Below are 23,019 nucleotides of genomic sequence, written 5' to 3'. Positions count from 1 at the left end.
TAAATAGATCATCCACACCATCCATTCATTTTTTCATTTAATTTTAAACCATAGAATAAAAATTAAAGTATATCTAAAGGTCCACTGATCCACACCATAGGAAACAGTGAGAAGTGAATATATACCGTTGAAAACGAAGTGGGCCAGAGAAGTTTTGGATCAAGCTGATATTTGTGTTTTCCCTTCACATAGATCTGTGTGACCTCATGAAAAGATTGGATGATAGATAAACATCTCAAAAGTTTCAACGGTGGCCTAAATTTTGGTCTCATGCACTAAAATAAAATGAGCTGGAAATTGGATTGACATGATTGATAAAACATATATAAATTAAATGGTGGGCTCACATAGTCCTCATGTCATGGTAAAAGGATGTTGAGCCTCACTCCGGAATCGGCGTCCCTCCTGAAGAGGAGCTCCTGACAAACAGTTGGCGTGCAGGTGGTGTGGTGGAGACAGACCACTCTCTCTCTCTCTCTCTCTCTCTCTCTCTCTTATGAGCCTTTCCTTCTACAGCATCTGTTGCAGTCGACTGTCTCTATTCTATGAGACTTTCCTTCTCCAGCAGCTGTTGCAGTCGACTCCAATCCACCGTCCGATTCCTCCCTAGCCGTCCAAAAACCAGGTTGGCCCCAATCGAATCCCGCCACAAGGAGCCTCTACTCCTTATCATGGGCGCAACGGGCAGCGGAAAATCCCGACTCTCCATCGACATCGCAACCACTGTCGGGTCTCCCACCTCCGAAATCATCAATGCCGACAAAATCCAGCTCTACAAAGGCCTCGACATCACCACGAACAAGATCTCAATGCAAGAACGAAGGCAGGTCCCACACCACCTCCTCGGCGACTTCGACCCGTCCGACGGCGAAATCTCCGCCATCGATTATCGCTCAATCGCCGCCTCGAAAGCAACCGATATCCTGAGCCGAGGAGGACTGCCCATTCTCGCTGGTGGGTCTAACACCTACATACATGCTCTGGTTGCAGACCGCTACAAGATCAATAACGGAAATATCGGTTGTATTGGTTCACATCCGATGCAGCTCCGGTACGACTGCTGCTTTATCTGGGTCGACGTGTCGCCACCGGCTCTTGTCGAGTATCTGTTGAAGCGGGTCGACAGCATGCTTGAAGTGGGTATGTTCGAGGAGCTGGCCGGTTTTTTCCGGTCGAGCGGTTCGGCCGGTTCGTGCCTTCCCGGGTTGGGGAAGGCGATTGGCGTGCCCGAATTCGAACGTTATTTTCGAAGGTATGGGGGCGCGCGACCCGAGGGGGATTCGGGTCGGGGAGCAGCTTTCGAGGATGCTGTGGAGGAGATCAAGGAGAACACGCTTCTGCTCGCGGAGAAGCAGGTGGGGAAGATCCAACGGCTGAGATCACAGGGATGGGATTTGCAGCGGATGGATGCGACGGAGGCCGTACGAGCGGCGCTACGGTCGGATGGGGTCAGATTCCAGGAGGCTTGGGAGGAGGAAGTGGTGGGGCCGAGCTTGGAGGTGGTGGGCCGGTTCTTGGAGGATCGGTTCTAATGTACGCCGTTGGTGATGCTTTTAGTGTAGATTTTTATATTTATTTATATATATTCTTAAAATACGGGAACCGTTACGTTTCGGCCGGCACGCGGTGGGTGCCAGAAGAAGCGGCCGATTTTGGAGCGTCAGGGCGTGATGGGGGTAGTTTTGGAATTTTAATATCGAAATTCGAAAAAAAACAGAGAGAAAAGAAAAGAGAAAAATCGTGAGTGGTTTGGAGGCAATTCGATTTCTCTTCATTTTTATTTTCATTTTTATTTTCAGAAATACAGTCGGTTTAGTACTACGCCGGACTACCTGTAACCATAGTCAAACTTCCGTCGTACCAGAACCGTTCATCCAGTGGACCCAATCCAGTACGCAATCGGGATGTCCGGCGCTGACGAAATGCCAAAGCTTGAAAAGGACCGTGCAGAACAGTTGCCACCCTCGGCATGGTGAACTAGTGACAGTATCCAGTTCCTCAAATCATCAATCTAGACCGTCCATTGGGTTCATTCCACTTTTCCTAGGCCAGGATGCAAAATTCACACTTAATAGATAAACGGTCTTGATTTAGAAATTCCAATGATGAATATCTGCAGGGACCGTTTTGATCAGATGACTACTGCAATCCCATCTCACCAACGGTTATAAAAGGAGAACCCAATTTTTGCAAGGTCGGTGGATCGGCAACCAACGGTTATAAATAGAAGAAGAAGTTTTGCATGGTCAGCATCATACGATCAATGTCGCTTTTTCATGTTGGCCTGGGAAAAACGCGGCTAATCTAATGGACGGTAAAGATACCATCCACATGTCATACGCGTCACCGTTAGCTACCCAATAATCAGATGACTTTTTTCTCCGCTTCACTTTTTTCCTTTTTTTTTTTATAAAAATTATTATTATTATAATTCGTATATGTGTGTGAGCATTTGGGAACTATTTGATACTCCAGTGGAGTGCGAAACTTAATACTCGGGCACCGAGAGTGTGTACACGTGGTAAAAACCAACTAGATGGAGGAACCCACAAGTCACGGTCTCAAAATCAGATTGTTTGAACGTCCCCAACTCCGATTCGTGCACGTTTGTATCTTGAAATGGGCCCACTTCGTAACTTTCATTTCTAACCGCACAACAAATGTCCATCAATCTAAAAATCGGATAGCGAAATAAGTTCAATTTTATGTCCACGGTGCATATACAATGGGACCCATGATCTGGACAGTTTAATTTTCGTTCCCTACACGCCACGTAAGCAATTCCAATATAATCTGTAAGTGCCGGCGTATCATCCATCCTACTCTGTCAGAGTATCGTAGTTTTTCTCATCACGTTTTGGGTGTGAGGGATTAAGCACTAATGAAACGCTAACCGTCGATCTTTCACACTCTAAACATGTTTTTTGATTATTATTTATTTTTATTATTCTAGGAATTTTGAGCTGGAGGTGTGGTGTATTGCGCACGCCTGCGTATGAGAGGCATGCGCGGGAGCACGCGCGCGGTTTTTGTAGGAAAAATAAACAAAAATAATGCCCTCTTCTCGTGGTTCGGTTCCGTTTCGGGAGCCGAACAGGTGTTACACGGGTGGCACCTTAGTGGTTGTTATCCTTACCATGTGGAGCCCACCTTGATAATTTCTTTTTATATATCCACGCCGTCCATCCGTTTTTTAAGCTCATTTTCATATGAGATTCCAAAAATTAAACAGACCCACACCTCATATAGATCACACCATTGGAAATAGTGATGAATGATCATTCAAAGATTTTAAAAGTCTTGGATCGAGCTGATCTTTACATTTTGCCTTCATCCATGTTTTTTGGACCTTATCAACGGGTTGGAGAGAAAAGGTGGGCATTACCATGGCCTTAGGAAGTTTTTAATGGTGAGCGTTTAATCACCACTTTTTATTGTAGTATGGTCCACTTAAGATTGGATCTGCTTCACTTTTGGGGAAAGCGGATGGACGGTATGGATATACGACACATCATTAAGGTGGGCCCCACGGTAAGGGTAACACCCACTAAGTTGTTACCCCGGTAACAACGGACGCGGATTCCCGGTTGAAGCCTTTAGCGGTAAGTTCCTTCACAAGGATTATGATGGAGCATGAGGATCCTGGATGGAGCCCACTGCGATGTCTGTGAGATATCCAACCCGTTCATCCGTTTTTTGAGCTCATTTTAGAAAATAAGACAAAAACTATGGTGGATCCAAAACTTAAATGGGCCACACGAAAGTTAAAAGTGGGGATTTAGTGACCACCGTTGAAATATTTATATGGCCATAAAATTTTTGTTTCAGCCTGAGTTTTTGGTATTTTTACTTCATCCAAGTGAAAATTACCTTATAAACGGTTTGGATGGCATATAAAAATCAAGGTGGAGCTAGGAAGGTTTCAACGGTGGGCATTCCTGGTATGGCGCATTTGAGTTCTGGATCGTCTTCATTTTTTACCGCATATTCATGAGCTCGAAAAATGGATGAACGCCTTGGACTTCTCAAAAACATGGCTATGGGCCCCATCCAGAATCCTCGCGCAGTTGCGAAAGGCTTCTGAAGAAAATAAGGTACGGTAACAACTAAATCCACTCCGATTCGCAACGCCCCAACCTCACACGGACGAGGGGGCTCTGTGAGGCCAAAATGATGCGAGTACTTTATCCACGTTGTTCATTGTTTTTATTAGACCATTTTATGTTATTACTTATATCGATTGATTTATACACCACTACTTAAAATTTATGAAATTTGTTAGCTCAGAACCATTATTGAAACCGCATTACATTCACAATATTTATTCAATTGCTAGAAGTGGAATTCCCAACATAATATTTGCGTGCAAGGTGGTGACATAGTGTTTCGGGGTATACATTGATAGTTTACAATAAAAATTGAAATTCTGAGGCATGTAAACTAGTTGCAAGTGATTCAATTCAAATTTTAGAGGGAAACAAGCCCTCCTATGAAATCAAAATTGTCATGCATGATTTACATCATATTGTAATGATTATTTCCAAAGGATAAATAATTGATGGGGTAAATTGAATATTTGCGATTCAAAGCATGCGAGGAAACAAAATGAATTAACCAACTCGAGTTAATATAAGCTCATGGAAATCCCTCACCTTTAGTTGTTTGACCGTCCACTTAGCAAGGTTAATGTCCTGAGGGAATCTTAGGATAAAACCCATCTCTTTAAGGCTAAAGAACGACGCAGGTCCACAGCTCCAGTGGACCACACCAAAGGAAGTTGCAGTGATAATGACACCCACCGTTGAAACCTTTATAAGAGCCACTATGATGTTTTTTTTACCATCCAACGTATTAATAAGGTCATGTAGACGTGGATGAAGTGAAAACACAAATATAAGCTTGATCCGAAACTTCTCCACCTCCTAAGAACTTTTTAATGGTGGAAGTTCAATCCTTGCTTCGTGGTCCCGCTCTGGTGTTCGTGCTTTCATTATTGCAATACAAATACATCAAAGTTCATGCTCAGGTCACCAAAACCTTAACCTTTTAGCACTGGACAGGTGTGGTGTCGAGCTAATTTTCCACGGGACTTCCCTGCATCATGTCATGATCTTGACCTTGTTCTCGTCATTGTTGAATCACCTTTTTCACACCTGTCTATCAGGTTATTTTTTTTAAAAAAAAAAAAAACCCTCCTCTCCTTCATATTTCAATTGACGGGGAGAGTTACTGAAAGAAAAAGAGGTGTCAGAAAGAAGTACAAAGTGGGAAAACTAGATTTGAATTTCTATGTCATGCATTTCATACTCATAATTTGCACATACATGAGTGCTGCATGTGGGGCTCACCGGTGTGTTTTTATGGAATGAAACCGTCTGGCATGGTTGTCCAAACATGGAAGTTGGAACCGCTAAAAATCAGGCCGATCCATCCATCGTATGGGCAATCACATGATTTTGGAGGTTTTTAGATGGTCATCTGTTGTTTCATATGTTGAGGTCCACTGTGTCATGGTATATATATATGAATTTGGTAAGAATATAAATTTACAAAAATAAATAAAACATAAGGGATTACATAAAGAGTAGGAAGCTCTGGGTAAGGACTTACTTCGATTGGAGAATAAGAGGATGCTCCCTTTTATAAATGGTGAAGTTTGAATTTTACATCATTTCGGGTATGCTACAATGACCAATGGATAAGGATTCAAATTTTACAACTTTACAATTCCACTACAATATTTTACTGACAATGTAATAATAACAAAAGACAGACTGCTATATTGTCATATAATCACACTATTTACTACACAGTTACAAATACAATAGTAATATTCTACAGTTTTGGAGCAGTAATCAATACTTAAGTATGATAATTGCTACATTAATCATGCTTCATTTAGGCGAGTTGCTACGCTACGCGGCCCAATTAAATTTTGTTCGAGGATGTCGGAATGCTTGATCAATCGTTGGATTCTAAAGAGAGGGGCTTTCCATCAGAGTCGTAGTCGTTTTCGATTTCAATGGGGCCAGAAATGTCAAGCTAAGTACGTGGTCCGTAGCGCTGATAGTAGTTCATAAGGATATTAATAAATCGTTCATTAGGAGCTATTAAAGGGGAAACATCTGCTTGCTCATGAATTTCTATTGGGATGGTGGAATGGTTAATATTGTTGGCTTGAAGGATCCCATGTATGATTGCATATCATTCCATGTGATAGGCTTCGTGATGTTTGTCTATATCGAAGTTGTATCATCCTTAAACTTCTGCGAAGGAATGACATGTAAAGGGGTGTCTTTTAGATCTGTCTGCAATAGTGGTAATTAAAAAGAGTGAGCTCTCAGTCTTTTTTTTTTTTTTGGGGGGGGGGGGGGTGCATAGAACTATGCCAAAATTAAAAAATACTTAACAGAAATAATAAAAATAACTGAATTAATCACAAATCTCAATTGTAATAGTATTGAGAAATTGATTCAAACCTTGTTCAAATGACAACCTTACACCAAAAACAAATGTTTATGGTAGGACAATATAATTTCTTAAACGCAGTAAGGATCAAGATCGCAAACTAAAACAAGAGACAAATAATTGAAGCTATCTATTACATGCATTCACTACATGTACATGAAAGAAGAGATTACAAACATTCAATACACATCCATCACATACATCATCATCCACCTCAAACACCAAGAGTTATAGTAGTTCAGTGTGTATACCAACTATTCTCAAACAGTCACACCTACTCCACTCCCAATAATCACAACCCACATGATATTGGCGTTCACTATGAAATAAGGTTTTCTCAAGTTCACCTTATAACCTATACAGTTGTGTTTTCAATTAGGCTATCACAATCAAATCCTGCGCTGAAATTTTCTGGCTGATCTCAGTCAAAACCAATACAAAGATTTTTCTGGCTAATCTCAAACAAAACCAAAAAGCAAATAAAAAAAACTTATCTTCTTCTTGAAAATGCTGCTTGATGTATCCCGTAGAACCACTTCGCTTGATGTAGATGTTTAATGTCCAACAAATATAATCAAGGGTTCTAGGTTCTAAATAGATTTTAAATTATCTCGAACCTTGGGCTACTTGTTTGAATTCCTTAGATCTCAAAGGTAGAGTAAAAACTCCCTTTTAAAAAAATCAGATTAATAATGCAGTGATCAAGGAATTACAAAAACAAATAAGCTATTAAAAGGATTTAAAATCACTGAACTATAGCTTGATAATGACGGAGACTTTTCTCTTTAAGTGGAAGCTTTATGTGGCTTAATTGAATGATTTAGAATGAGAAAAGACCTCTATTTATAGGCTGAAAAATAGTTCCTTCGACTGGTTTAAGGTCTCCCTCGACTGGTCTTAGATTCAACAAAATTTCAAATTTTCTGGCACCATCGGATAAAACCGACCTACGAATAGTCAAGAGGCTTGCTTGACTAGTTGAGTGGCCTGCTTGACTGGTCGAACACAGCCCTCGATTGGTCATGGGATGTAAAAATATGTTTCTGGAGTTCGAGTCAAGCTCCCCACGACTGATCGAGCAGGGTGTACGACTGGTCGAGGATCTACTAGAAAAACTCAAAATTTGAGTTTGAAACTTGGACTGGTCAAAGCAATTCCTAAACTGGTCGAACCAGAGCCTGGACTAGTCAAACATAAGCTAGGTGTTCACTCCCCAAGTATAGGGTTGTGATGTAGTAATAAACTCGGTAAGACCGAGGTCGAATCCACAGGGACTGATACCTGTACGTTATCCGAAACCAAGTAGAACTAGAACTAGATTTAAGATGCGATCTAAACCAAATAGAATTTAAGAAATAATTGTGGAATAATTATCTAAAACTTTAAGGAATTCAGAGGAAGGAAACTAGGGATTCAGAGGATCCACTTGTAGAGATCAGGGAGAAATTATGCCTGCTTCAGAAATCATGGAATTTAACTAGACTTCCTTTGATATAGTTTTCAAGAGGTGAAGGGTATATGAATTAGAATGAATTCCATCATCTAACCATGCCCAGGAGACAAAGCAAGCAACAGGATTAAACTAATTACCAACCAATCAACAATGTATGAGGATCAGGAAGGGTACTGTCATCCTACCATGCCCATGGAGCAATGATGAACAACAGGGCTTCCTGACTTCATAAACATAAAAAGGGAAAGAAAATATTCAAAGCCATTGCAAACCCATTGTAATTTCAGTCACAACAGACCATAAAAGACTAAAAAATATTCCTTTAATAATCAACTAAATCAAATTCAGTTTATGAATTAAAGGCACAAAGTAGAATCTCCCATCTCGCTACAGGCTTCACCTCTTAGCCCTAGCTAAGGGGTTTAGCCACACATAGGTATGATGTGGCTGAACTTAGAAATAAAAAGAGAAAGAATAGAAGGAGAACCAGGTCTCTCTCTTAGCTCATGTGCCACGTTACAGTAGAAGAAAAACAACTGCTTTTGCTTCCTCCTGCTCCTTCACATTTTCGCCCTAACCAAGCCACGTTTCTGGTTCCAGCCGGCCTCCTCAGCTCACGTTCCAGCCTCTCCTTTCCTCCTTCCAAAACGAGACTCCAAGTCTCCTTCCTCAATCCCTGCTCCACGTCCAGCCCCAAACTCTCTTTCTCCTCACGTCTCGGCCAGCAGAAAAAACGTCTTCACGTTTCTTCCTTTCTTCCTTCAATCCTCCCAAACGAGCAAAACCAAAACCGAGCACTGCTCCTCTTCCTTCTTTCACATGCGCCAGCCTCCCCTCTCAGTCGAATGGAGAGGTGTAATTTATAAAGAGAATTCGTGCACAAGTCATATTCCAACCAGGAGTTGGATTTCATTCCTGCGCATCCTGTTTTTACACAGGGACGATCGGATGCTGATTGTTGTCCACTGATTCACTTTCGATCCCATCTGTCAGCATGGGGACAGACAAAATCCCCTTACCTATCATCTGGATGGTCCGGATCATGGTGTTGATCAACACCGAAATCGTACAACAGCCCGCAAAAGTCGGCCTGCGCCCGGACGCGAAAACAGGGACTGCGTATTTATTACGCTGTGACGCTGGTGGGGTCCATACTCAGATTCAAATGAAAAATCCAAGCCGTCCACCAGATTGCTCTCGAAATTTCGGTCGGGAACCACTATTTTTGGACCAAATTCTATGTGGCCCACAATACCTTCTACTCCGCCGTCCATCATGCCTTTAACGATTAGGATTTTGCAATATTTTACATGGTCTCAAAAGGCAGCCTTGGTGAGGTAAATACCCCACCTACGCACACAATGGACGGTCCCGATTGATGTTATGCATGATGTGTGGGGCCCACAAGCAGAACCGACGTTGGTGTGGATCTTCACTGTAACGGCACTTGCCGTTTTGCGCAAGGAGTCGGTCAAATCCGACTTTGACCGAGAATCTCGGTCCAGTGTACACTGAGTGCGCATGCACTTGTGTTCGTGCGATGTACATGTGGCTCCATTGTGATGGTTGTGAGAAATCCGTTCCATCCATCTCTTTTCTCAGATCATTTTAATAGTTGGGACCATAATTAGAGCATATCTGGGTATCAGGCAGGGCCCAAATCAGGATTTAAGAGGCTAATCCATCCGTTGGGACACTTCCACAAGGACTGAACAGATGAAATTCGACGTGTACGGTTAATTTATGGTCTTCAGGCCACGTATGGAGTTTCGAACTGATCAGATGGTGAGAACCCTATGATCTTGCATTCTGGACACTTTTCAGGCCAGTTGAGCTTCAATTTCTCGATTTTCTTGGATCCCTGGCGTGCATATCCGTCAATCTTGGTCTCCTGGGGTCCGTCGCTTGCCTTGGTGATTTCAGACCGTTAAATCCATGCTTTTAGTACCTTTTTCCCAGTCCAGGCTCGTGAATACGCCCTGCATCACAAACATGATTAAAATGGGCTTATTAAACGGTACCATGTTCATAAATCCAGGCAATAACTGGGTCTGATATGCAATATTTGACCCTCAACACTAGGACTAGTCGAATTTTAGATTATTTAAAGTATAAATACCCAAAGATAATATGCATAAGAAAGGACCTAAACCTAAGGTCTTTCTAGAGTCACTTATACCTAAATTATTGGACATTGAACTCAAATCTTCAGTAACTTTAGATCTTCTACATGAAGTAGATTCGCATTAGAAACTTGATCTTCATGTCTTGTACTTCAAATCTTCGCATGATGATGATCTTGAAAACGAACTATCCATCATACTTCACTTGAAGGTGAACTTTCTATCATATGACAAGTCATGCTCTAAATAGTTTAGTCTTATCAAAATTTGACAACAAATGGTGCTTAATACATTATAACACTTACAGTAATAATTTGTTAACTTATATGGAAATAGACCATTACAAATTGGCAGTTGCTGATGAGACATTCTCCAATGATAAGATGTTATTGATGGATGGAATAGAACCATTGAATCCATTTTAGCATATTGTACCATGAATCTTTCCGAGGGAATCGGCCAAACTCCATTTAGAGAGATAAGAGGAGAGTTTGGGAGCATTGAAAACGACAGTCATTATATAGGTCATGAAAAGATACCATAAGAGACAAATGAGTTCTTTAGTACATCCAAAATAGTTTTTGAAAGACAGAAGAGTAAGATATGTGTAATTAGGATGAGGGATAAGCTCAAGAAGATGAGGATAATTTCACAGATGGATTTCAAGATGGGCATAGAGCTAAAGAGGGTTACGACGTGCGAAGAATAAGTCAGCAATGAGTTCTTCTATTTCGACTGAGAGATTTGGAATCCTGTCTATTGGGTAAATACAAAATGACTTTAGTATTAAGATGTAATATGGCTTGTAGGTTTTTTCTTCGAGGCTAGAAACACAGTCTTGAGGGTGGCGAGATAAGAAATCTGTAAGTATGTTTGTTTTGCCTTTGATGTGGGAGACAATAAAAGACCATTGTGAGGACTAGTTTGCTCAGCATAGTAGTTGGGTTGTGGTAACTACTTTTGTTTGAACTTCAGCATGTTGGGAAAAGAGGACGTCTGTTTCAACGTAAAAGGTGTCTCCAATGAGGTGGAACTGGAACTTTGTAATTGCCTTTTTAACTGAAAGGATTTCTTTAAATGTGGAATGATAATGTAGTTCTAAGTCCTTGAAACTTCTATATTTGTATCCGCATATTGCTCTTTTTTTGGGTGGTGAGTCTTCTTCAATAAGGAGGACTGCTCCCAAATGTTTGTCACTAGCATCGGTTTGGAGGATTCACCATCCATGTTATGATGGAATGTCAAGCAGAGAGATATGCTTTTTCAGAGTTTGAACAACCTTAGTATGAGCAAGCGACCAAGGTAGTGCATCTGTAGACAGTTGCTTGAACAAAATCTTTTGAAGAGGGGTTAGATGTCGAATGAAGTTTTCAACATAATTTATGGGTTCCAGAAATTGCTGGATTTCTTTTGCTCCTATCAGAACATTAGGGAAGTTATTGATGCGTGTAGCAATGTGTGGTTGAGGACTATACGTGCCATTGCGAAATTGCATTTACAGGAAATTCACATTTGGAGAAGAGAGGATTGTCTTATTCTCAGAAAGCATTACTCCATAATGTCGGATAATGGAGTAGAATTTTCAAGTAGATAGCTATGATCGTCTTTGTTGGCTGATAATAGAAGAATATCATCAATGTAAATTAGGGCATTTTGTAATAGGGCTATAAAATACGCACCATTACATGTTGAAAGAGATATGAGGCTGTTTTCAGTACAAATGGGAGAACAATCCACTGGTAATGGGCATTTAGAATTGTGAATTCAATTTTTAATTTATCCTCAGGATGGAGACCTAACTGTTAGGTGCTAGCATTCAGGTCAAATTGGGAAAATAATTTAGCATCTAAAGTTGTTCAAAGAGTGATGCCTGAGTTAGCAGAGGGAACTTTTCATCAACTAGGAACTCATTCAGAGGCTGATAGTTAATGAAAAGTCTTAGTTTTCCTCAAATTTTCTCTATACTCTCCTATTGACGTAAAAAGCTACACAAGCCCAGGGAGATGACGTAAGCTCGATAAGTTTTTGTGTTAGTAATTCGGAGAATTCTGAATAAGCTAATGCCAAATGCTCAGGTGTCATGCCCTTATGAAATGCCTTAGTGGGATTTGCATCTTCATTTTTCTTGAATGGAAGGTGGGCAAAGAATTCGGAATTTGTCCATAAGGGTTGATCTTGCTTTTTCTGAAAGTCTGCATAGTTGTCTGCACATTAATCTTGTTTAAGACATGCTTCAACAAGATCTTTTATAGGTTGGAGGCCAATGCTGGAAATAGATGGTTTGGTACTCTAAGGGAGAAAATGGAATTTATATGTAGGCCATGAGTTGTCCATCTGAGATGAGGCAAGGAATTCAGGTTGTCAAATCCAATGATGAGGTCTTTGTTAGTAAGGGCTGAGCCAAGAAATTTGTGCTGGATTTTGAGTTGGGGGAAGAATTTAAGGGTCACTATTTTGTTGATTAGGTATGTTTGAAAAATGCTTTCATTAGCAGCTCGAAAGGATTTAGCTATGCGGTCGCTAAAAGGAATGAAGAATGAGAGTAAGGCTAAGTATGGAAGAAGTTGCTCTTATATCAAGAAAAGTGGTCAGATGGATTGGTTTAGCATATAATTCTGTGATGAGCTAGATTTTGACTAAAGCTATGGGTTGGATAGCAAAAGATGTTTGAGAGAAGAATACATTGATTTCTTCTAAGTCATGTTCATAAGGACAATGGTCTTCCTCGAAAGAGGAGGAGAAAGTTTCGATGGCAATAAGATATTGAGGATGAAAATTTTCATCAATAGAGAAAGCAGACTCGATGTCTGAGTAGGCAAAAGTGGCTACTTCTTTTGCTTTTTATATTATAGTTATGTTCTTCTCTTTGTAACACCGGGGGCAATCTTTGGAGAAATGCCTACGCTATCCATAAAAATAACATCAGTCGACAGTTTTATGGTGAAACTTCTTAAGTCGAAGAAAATTCCATTTGCGATTACAAAGGTAGGGTGTTTCTTTTGGTGGGGTGGGAAAGAATGTGACACAGGGATGAACGTGATGAGGGTAACTACTCCGAATCCACGGGGCTTCTCTGGACTCCTCACAGAGACTTCTCGAATCCACGAGGAAAGAAAGCAGAAAATAGAAATAAATTCTAATAAATTCGAAATTGATTAATTGATGAATAAAAATGAGTTCACAGCCCTTTAAATAGGGGTACCAAGCAATGTGAAAGAAATCAGAATCAAACTATAACTCAAACTCCTAGAATCCGCGACTTACTATAAATAGTAAACTTACTATTTATAGACGGTCGTGATGTCTACTAGTGCGCAAGGTTATCAGCCAAAAATAGTAAGTGTCCTATTTGGCTTCACCAAACCGTTCTCCTAATTATTCTAAGCTCTTTTCACGTTGGGCGCAACTCCGAAAGCCCGACAAATGAAGAATTATAATCAAACTAAAACTTACTATTTATAGTAAAAATGAAATTAAAACAGGGAAACGACCGTCGATCCAGGGGTTTTTTATAATTTCAGGCTGCATAACCTAGCATAGCGGGGTTGGTTGGCTAAAGTGTTCTACCCCAAAATCATATATTTTACGTCAGATGACTCATTCCAGATTAAGAGATACGCCCGATCTAAGGTCCGACGGTCCGAATCACTTCTGTCGTCGACTAGGCCTTTTTTGATCCATCTTGGCCATGAAACTGTCTGCGACCTGCTCTACATCAGTCCCCTCTACTTCAAAAGAACTCGTCCTCGAGTTCTCATCCTGCTCTGGTTCATGATACTCGGTCAGGTCTGCAACGTTGAAAGTCCGTGAGATCGCCATGTCATTTGGAAGATCAACAATATAAGTGTTGTCATTGATCTTTTGAATAATTGGGATGGGCCCAATCTTCTTATTTTTCAACTTGTTATACGTCCCAGTTGGAAATCTCTCTTTGCGCAGATGAACCATAACGCAGTCGCCCACCTTGAACACTTTTTGCCGCTAATGCTTGTCCGCTTGTTCCTTGTACTTCTTGTTCGAGGCATGTAGCTTGGTCTGCACTTTTGCATGAATGCCCATGATCTTGTCTGCCATATGTTCTGCTGCAATGCTTATGCCTGGGTGTATAGGTAGAGGGACCAAGTCAACTGTGTGGCGAGGCACTCGTTCGTAAATAATCTGAAACGGTGATCTCCCTGTCAAGCGATTCACCATATTGTTGAATGTAAACTCTGCTTAAACAAGGCCAAATCCCACTGCTTAAGTTTTTCTCCTGGAATACAGCGAAGGAGGTTTCCCAACGTGCGATTCACAACTTCGGTCTGCCCATCAGTTTGTGGGTGGTAAGCACTGCTGAATTGAAGTCGTATATCGAATCGATTACATAAAGTCCACTAAAAGTGGCGAATGAACTTCATGTCACGATCAGAAGTAATAGTCTTGGGGACCCCGTATAGCCGTACGACCTCCCTAAAAAATAGATTCGTCACGTGTGTTGCATCGAGGGTCTTCTTGCATGGGATAAAGTGCGCCATCTTGGAGAAAAGATCTACCACCACGAACACCGAATCCATGCCACGTTGTGTTCATGGGAGACCAAGCATGAAGTCCATTAATAAATCAACCCAAGGACCTCCGGGCACAAGTAACGGGGTGTAGAGGCCCGTATTTTAAGATTGCCCCTTGGAGGTCTGATAAACATGACAACGATGTATGGCTTTTCCCACATCGCGTACTAATTGCAGCCAGTAATACCGCTCTTCCACAAGAGCTAGCGTCTTGTCTCGCCCCAGGTGTCCACCGAGGCCACCTTCATGTAGCTCCTAAATAATCTACTCCCTCAGAGAACTTTGGGGGATGCACAATCGATTCCCTTTGAAGAGAAAATCGTCCTTTATATGAAGGTCACTGGGGTGACCTTCTTGGCACTTCATCCAAGAATCTTTGAAGTCCTCATCCTCGACATACAGCTCCTTGAGACAGTTGAAGCCGACCACCTCGTTGCTCATCATAAAAAGTAGTGATGCACGACGGTTAAGTGTATCAGCTACCTTGTTCTGTTGCCCTAACTTACTTCAGAACGAATATGAATTCCTATAAAAACGCAACCCAGCATGCACATGATTCACGTTAGTCTGACTATTAATAAACTTTAATGCTTGATGGTCAATGTATAAAACAAACTCTCTTTGAATCAGATAATGCCGCCAATGTCGCAATGCCTGAACAACTGCGTACAACTCAAGCTCATAAGTCTACCACTTCTTTCGGGCTTCGCTAAGCTTCTCGCTGTAGAAGGCTACCGGCTTGCCTTCCTGTGATAATACTCCTCCAATTCTGACGTATGAAGTGTCACACTCAACCTCAAATAATTTGTCGAAATTAGGAAGGACCAAGACCGATGTTGTAGACGAACGATGCTTAATCTCATGAAAGCTCTTGTCAGCTTTATCGGTCCACTAGAACGGTCATTTTTTCATGCAATCTATTATAAGTGCGACTATGGTACTAAAATCTTGCACAAATTGATGATAGAAAGTCGCCAACCTGTGAAAACTCCTCACCTCATGAATGTTTGTCGGGATCAGCCATTTCCTAATAGCTCGCACCTTTTCATCGTCCACAGGAATGCTTGTGGACGTTACAATAAATTCTAAAAACAACAGGCTGTCAGTTAAAAACTATACTTCTTCAAGTTGAGGTACAACTTGTTAATTTGTAAGACCTGCAGCACCTGCCTGAGATGTTTCTTGTGCTCCACCTCATCCTGGCTATATATCAATATGTCATCAAAATATACTACCACAAATCGGCCAGTGAACGGTTTTAGAACTTGATTAATCAAACGCATAAAAGTACTTGGTGCGTTCGATAGGCCGAAGGGCATGACCAGCCACTTATACAACCCTTCCTTAGTCTTGAATGCCGTTTTTCACTTATTACCGGGTCCAATACGAATTTGATAGTACCTGCTCCTTAGATCTAGTTTAGAGAACACCTTAGCCCCTTCTAACATATCGAGCATGTCGTCCAACCGTGGTATTGGGAACCGATATTTGATGGTAATTTTGTTGATTGCCCGGCTGTCGACACACATGCACCAGCTTCCATCTTTTTTTGGCATTAATAATGCTGGTACGGCACATGGGCTTATACTCTCTCTCAAGAGACCCTTACGGATCAATTCCTCCACTTGCCCCTGATGTATCTCACACTCCTTTGGACTCATCCGATAATGAGGGCGATTGGGCAGGCTAGCCCAAGGGACGAGGTCTATGTAATGTTGGATGTCCCTCATGGGGAGCAATCCATCAGGTAAATCCTTAAGCCAGACTTCATTGAATTCTTTTAACAATAGTCTTAAACTTGGAGGGATGTTTGAGGGTTCTTCTTCCTCGCCCTTCACCACTACGACGTATACCTCACCAATTTCCTTAAATTCCTTTATGAAATCCCGAATGGTCAAGAGGGAACTCCCCTCTACTTTAGAGGCTTCAGGGTGGTTCTCTGGTGCCATAAGGGCAAGGATTATTTTCTGACTATCTTTGACGAATACGTAAACATTATCTCGTCCCTGATGGGTCGCATCACGGTCCGACTGCCAGGGTCAACCGAGTAACATATGACTTTCCATTTCGAACACGTCACAAAGTATTTGATCCTTATAATTTTTGTCAATTGAAAACGAGATAGTCTATTGTTCAGTTACCTTGGTCTCATTTACCTTTTTTATCCAGCCAATTGAGTACGGGGAAGGATGTTTCATCGTTGGTAGCTGCAACTTGTCCACCATCACTCTCGAGACGATGTTCTCACTACTACCACTGTCTATGATCACATCACAGACCTTTCCGTTGACGGTGCACTGAGTACAAAATATATTGTGTCGCTGTGGATGTAATTCCTTTCGTGGGGCATATAGTAATCGCCTCACAACTAAAAATTCACCACGATCCTCGCCCGTCACTTCATCGCCACCTGTTATTTCTTCAGTGGTTTGTTCATGTTCATCAAAGCGATAGTTTTCTTCTGCGGCCTCATCTTCAGTGCCCCCTTCACTGATAGTCAAGTGTGCTGCGGGACGTTGAGGACAAGTGTTTGATAAGTGGCCTGGTTGGCCACAATGGTAACAATTGTTCGACCTTGGCTGAGCATAAGGATTTGGAATCATACCCGGACCCGCTGTTGTGGGTACTACATGTTGAGGTCTGAATGAGCCGCTCCCTGTATCACGGTTTGTGATTGTAGGAAGTTGAGGTACTGGGTCTTTTCCTCGTGGTAGTACTGGATCCTGCGTGGGATCCTTCATAGGGGGTCGAGTTGAAGGATACAGACGAGCAGGAGCTCTTGCAAGTTGTGTTTCTGCCCTACCAGCCAATTGAACTGCTTCATCCACGGTCCCAACTAGATACATTTGAACTCGGTCCTGAATTGTCGGTCAAAATCCACCTATAAATTGTGTCACCTTCTGTAACTCAGATTCTGACAGATCGTTTTATGTAGCCAACCTTTGGAATTCTTCAGTGTAATCTGTGACGGTTCGATTTTCTTATCTGCAATTTTAATATTGCTGGGATAATATCTGCTCATAATCACTGGAGAAAAATTGTGATCGAAGAAGATGTCTCATCTGTGGCCATGATGAGATGGGGGCCTTGTTTTAGCCGGCTCGTGAGAGTTGTAATTGTTTTCACCATGCAGAAGCACCAGATTTTAATTTAAACGTTACCACCCTTTTATGATCTGGCACGTCCATGTAATCAAAATATCTCTCTACTTCGGCTAGCCAATCGAGAAAATCTTCTATACGTAATAAAACATTAAAACTAGGAAGTTCAGCCTTACCTCGATAGTCTCTTTCAGCACGATCTAGATGATTACCTCCATGGATTGGTCGTCAAGTAAAACCCTTTATTAAGGTCCTCGTTGCTAGAACTTGAATCATTTGGTATAGCCCTACGGTTTGCCACTGGTAGTGCTCTACGAAAATCGGGGTTGCGTCATACAACAACCATGGGTGGTGGAGCCACCATGGGTGAGGGAGCAACCAAAGGTGGTGGAGCACCGCCTAGGGCTCTGGGCGGAAGTAGCGCATCCGCAAGACGGTCGAGAGTTGCCTGTAACCCTTACATGGTCAACTGACTCTCCCGGTGGAAGGCTTCCATTCTTTCCGAAAGTTAACGAATCCCTGGATCACCGTCCACAGGATTTTGATTCATATCTTCATTGTTTGTCATCGGCCCGAGGAGAATCATCGCTTTGATACCAATTGACGTAGGGATGAATGTAATGAGGATAACTACTCCGAATCCATGGAGCTTCTCTGGACTCCTCACAGAGACTTCTTGAATCCACGAGGAAAGAAAGCAGAAAGTAGAAATAAATTCTAATAAATTCGAAATTGATTAATTGATGAATAAAAACGAGTTCACAACCCTTTAAATAGGGGTACCAAGAAATGAGAAAGAAATCAGAATCAAACTACAACTCAAACTCCTAGAATCCGCGACTTACTATAAATAGTAAACTTACTATTTATAGATGGTCGTGATGTCTACTAGTGCACAAGGTTTTCGGCCAAAAATAGTAAGTGTCCTATTTGGCTTCACCAAACCGTTCGCCTAATTATTCTAAGCTCTTTTCATGTTGGGCGCAACTCCTAAAGCCCGACGGATGAAGAGTTATAATCAAACTAAAACTTACTATTTATAGTAAAAACAAAATTAAAACAGGGAAACGACCGTCGATCCAGGGGTTTTTTGCAATTCCAGGTTGCGCAACCCGACGTAGCAGGGTTGGTTAGCTAAAGTAGCTCATTCTACCCCAAAATCATATATTTTATGTCAGATAACTCATTCCGGATTGCGAGATACGCCCGATCTAAGGTCCGACAGTCCAGATCACTTCTGTCGTCGACCGGGCCTTTTCTGATCCATCTTGGCCATGAAACTGTCCGCGACCCGCTCTACATCAAAATGTCATTCACTGAATAGAGGATGCAGTTTATGGAAATTATGCTTCTTTTTTGTGGAGGATGCAGTTTATGGAAATTATGCTTCTTTTTTGTGGAGCATTCGCAAGATCTATCTCAGCATTTAATGGGGTGAACACATGTTTTTCCAAGTTTATTGCTAAGTTTCTCAACATTCTTCACGAACTTGTGCAGATTGCATAAATTTTCAACTGCTTGTTGGCTCAGATGATGAAGGAACCCAAGGGAAGCCTGTGAAAGAGTCTATCCTTTTAGCACTAGTAATTTGTGGATTTCATCTCTCAAAGGTTCGAGGAGAGAATTTAAGAATAAGTGTTTGAGGGTAACATTGTCAATGACGTTAATGATGTAAAATCATCATGACAAGTTATTGTAATGAGCTTACAAGTCCTTTTTGCCGAAAGAGCACAGCTTTGCTTTGAGGAATTCTTCTCGAGCTATAGTTTGGTATGCATCAATGGTGCCAATGAATTCATTATATAAGAGTCCCATGAAAGCCTCAAAATGTAGGGGACTGCAAGGCTTGTAGTTGTCAATATTCGCTAGACTGGTCCTCCATTCTCGTAAACATCCAGAGAGACAATATACGAATTTTCAGATTGTGTGGACTGCGGTGGCAATTGGTTGGTGGTGCTCAACAACACACAATGAGTGCATTTCAAAAATTCAATCTTGTCATTTGAATAGTTTTATGTCATCCAAAGTAAACATATGCTTCTTGTCAATGGTCTCTTCAAAATTAAGTCGAACAGGAATCTGTGACGGATTGGGTCCAGGGTCCTGATCATTATCGAATGCATTAGACAAAATTTCTTCCATTGGAGCCTATTATGTTGGAGCTTGCATGTATACCTTTGGAAGGTCATCATTGACCTCAATGTTGTAGAGGAAATCATGAGAACTATTCGTATCTATGCTTTCAAATTATGCTTACAAGCGAGAGAGAGTGCATGGTTGATGGCGGCAACTCGCGGGAAAGATGAGACAGGGTTTGGGTTAGAGTGTTCAAGGGGTAATGGTGAATAGTTGGGAAGAGATGAGGCTTTGTAATCTTCTGTAAGATAGGCTGGAGGGGTGGTGAATAAGGCATGCTTGGTAAAGGCTTTTATTTAGCTTTGGATGAGGTTTTGCTAAGCTTGGAGGAGAAATGATGTTGCCTAGAGGAGGAAGGCTATTGTGACTTTATATATGCTTAGATGGCTAGTATAATGGTTGATTTAAAAGGGCCCAAGGTTTTTGACAATGCTAGCAATGGTTGTGGTTGGATAATTGGTTGATGGTGTAAAGTGGGGAGAGGTTAGAGATGTGGAGGAAAAGCTTGGAGGAGAATTGGTTGAGGTTGTGGAGAGGATTGAAGTTATGCAAGCTAAGATTCCAATAGTTTTTTCTTTTTTCTTTTTGTCGAGGGACCACGAGGGAACTGGCACTTTGCCAATCAGAGACTGTCTGAGCAATGTGGCGGAGTTCCTATTCCAAAGATATATTTTTTGCTTGAATCATCAGGGCCAAATTTTCTGAATCCTTTTTTGTTTGTGCCAGCAAATGTTGTTGAGGGTCGATGATCTATTGGAGGGCTTGATTTTGCTTGACTGCATTTTTAGCCTGCCAATTCAAAGCTGCTTCCGCAAAAGAAATTGTTCTAGCGGTACCATCTGACTTGTTTCCTGATAGAGTTTCGATCTTCCATATGTGTTTTTCCCTGGACTAAGGTTATTCAAAGTCTTCTAGGGGAGGAAAAGATAAAGCGAAGGATGACAAAGAAGCATGCATGAAATAGACTTCTAAAAGGTATAGCATAGTTGGGAGAGATGGTGGTGGAAGCCGTTGGATGGTTGGATTTTAAAGGTACTTTTTTTTATAATAGTAGAAAATAGTGAGTTTTGGTGGTGGAGGTTTTCGGGAGGGTGTTTGGGTGTGAGGGGAAGACTTCTTTTGCTATTAGAGCTTGGATTTTGGGTATAGCACATAATATTCGAACTTTCTGGAGCGTTTTTCCAAGAGCTTGACTTTTGGGTCACCATTTCGATACCATAGTTTAAGCGAGTACCTACTCCATTTTTATTTTCAATTTTCTTCTTATATGACACTCCAATAGCAATTATCACAATAATACATATTCCACCAGATGTGTTTGTTGTTTAAGCGACACCAGTCAATGTAGGAGACATTGAGAGGACGGCCATATGTTACATCTGTAGTAAATATGAGATTGCATTCAAGCAATGGTGTGGAGAATACCTATTATTCATCAGTAGGCGTGGAAAAACGCGTTTCCACAGACCCATCTTGCATACATATGTAGACCTGTTGGGTATTCTGGATAACTTGAATTGCGGTCTTGAGCTGCTCATATGTTATTATCCATATGGAAGGAAGGATAGCCCTGAGTTGATCATTTGTAAGTTACCTGGAGACAAAAGTATGCTTGGGAACACTATCCGGGCCGCTGATTTTAAGGGGGTGGGCATCTTGTGACTAGCTACTTTCATTGAAGAGAAGAAGAGCATAGTTTTGGAGTTGGAACACCATTTGGTAATAAAGAGTGGCGATGTGGCTGGCATCACTCATTTCTGTTCCAACAATCTAGACATGGGCTTTTAAGGCTTTTAGCTGAGCTTTGTAGGCCCCATTATAATGTGTGTTGGACATCCATATTATCAATTAGATGTACCCTTCCATGCCAGGCCATGAGCCTAAAAAATCATGCCAATTTATAATTTAGGTGACCCACACCATGGATAATAGTTGAGAGTGGATGCCCACCCTTTGAATTGTTTATAGGATTCATTGAAATGTAGTTTAGACTTCCAACTCATCTCTTATATGTCCACTTAGATGAGGGGTCACACTAAATTTTAGGGAATATTTTTAGAACTTAAGTGGACACCATCAAGTGCTTATGTTTCAGGCATGATTGTAAGTGGTTTTAGATTATGTGGCCCACTTGAGAAGTTGAACTCTCTCTCTCTCTCTCTCTCTCTCTCTCTCTCTCTCTCTCTCTCTCTCTCTCTCTCTCTCTCTCTCTCTCTCTCTCTCTCCATTATAATATTAGGGGTGCACACGGGTCGGTTCGGTCCGATTCTAGGGTGAAACAGGAACCGAACCATTCCTAACAGTTCCAGGAAAATTAAAACCGGAACTAGACCGTTAGCACTCTAGAACTGAACCGGAACAGGTTCGGTTCTAGGGTGAAACGGGAACCGAACCATTCCTAATAGTTCCAAGAAAATTAAAACAGGAACCAGACCATTAGCACTCTAAAACCGAACCGGAACCGGACTGTTAAAAATGGTTCGATTCTATGGTTATGGGCTTTTTATCAATTGGCTGGTGAGAGAGAGAGAGAGAGAGAGAGAGAGAGAGAACTAGGCATCATCGCAGGATGCAGGCTCACAACGACCGAGAGAGAGGAGCGTCGAGCGGTGGCTGCCTGGCCAGAGGGCGGAAGGTGACTGAGAGAAAGAAGAATGGATGAGGGCAACAGTAGCACTGCAGCAGGGGAGGTGGCGTGTGAAGACTAAAGGGAGAATGAATAGTTTAGGTTTTTTTTTTTTTGAAATATATGGTCCGGTCCTGATTCGGTTCCAGATAACGGTTCTGCGATTTGGATCCAAGGTTCGGATATACGGTTCTGTTCAGTTCTACATACTCCCAAACCGAGAACCAAACCGAACTAATCGATTCTTTGATTTCCGGAACCGGAACCAGTGCACTTTGGAACTGGACGGTTTGGTCGGTTCTAGTCCAGACTACAGGTTCTACCGGTTCCGTGTGCACCCAAAAAAAAAAAAAAAAAGGACATCTAGATTTCATACTGGACTTCATACGGATTCTTATTAAGCGTCCAAAAGTTAGGTAGTCGATCAAATGGTCAGGTTAATCTAACCGGTTCTAATTTTGGACCATGCTCCCTTCAACAGGTGTCCAATCAAATGGACAGTCCAAATTTGATATACGTTCGTCATTTAACAAATAATAGCGTGATGCACTGAGTGTAAGGTGTC

The 23,019-nt window shown here is 41.6% G+C and overlaps 1 protein-coding gene across 1 annotated transcript; it reads left to right on the top strand.

Moving 5' to 3' along the window:
- Nucleotides 1-671: 671 nt before the first annotated feature.
- On the top strand, nt 672-1,532 carry LOC131235667 (adenylate isopentenyltransferase-like). Its single transcript, XM_058232950.1, has one exon. It carries the CDS (start codon nt 672-674, stop codon nt 1,530-1,532), a length of 861 nt encoding a protein of 286 aa, XP_058088933.1.
- The last annotated feature ends 21,487 nt before the right edge of the window (nt 1,533-23,019 follow it).

The sequence above is a fragment of the Magnolia sinica genome, chromosome 19 (assembly GCF_029962835.1).
Source record: "Magnolia sinica isolate HGM2019 chromosome 19, MsV1, whole genome shotgun sequence".
NCBI classification, from domain to species: domain Eukaryota; kingdom Viridiplantae; phylum Streptophyta; class Magnoliopsida; order Magnoliales; family Magnoliaceae; genus Magnolia; species Magnolia sinica.
The sequence above is the reverse complement of the archived record's forward strand: the minus strand, read 5'-3'. Positions and strand labels throughout refer to the sequence as shown.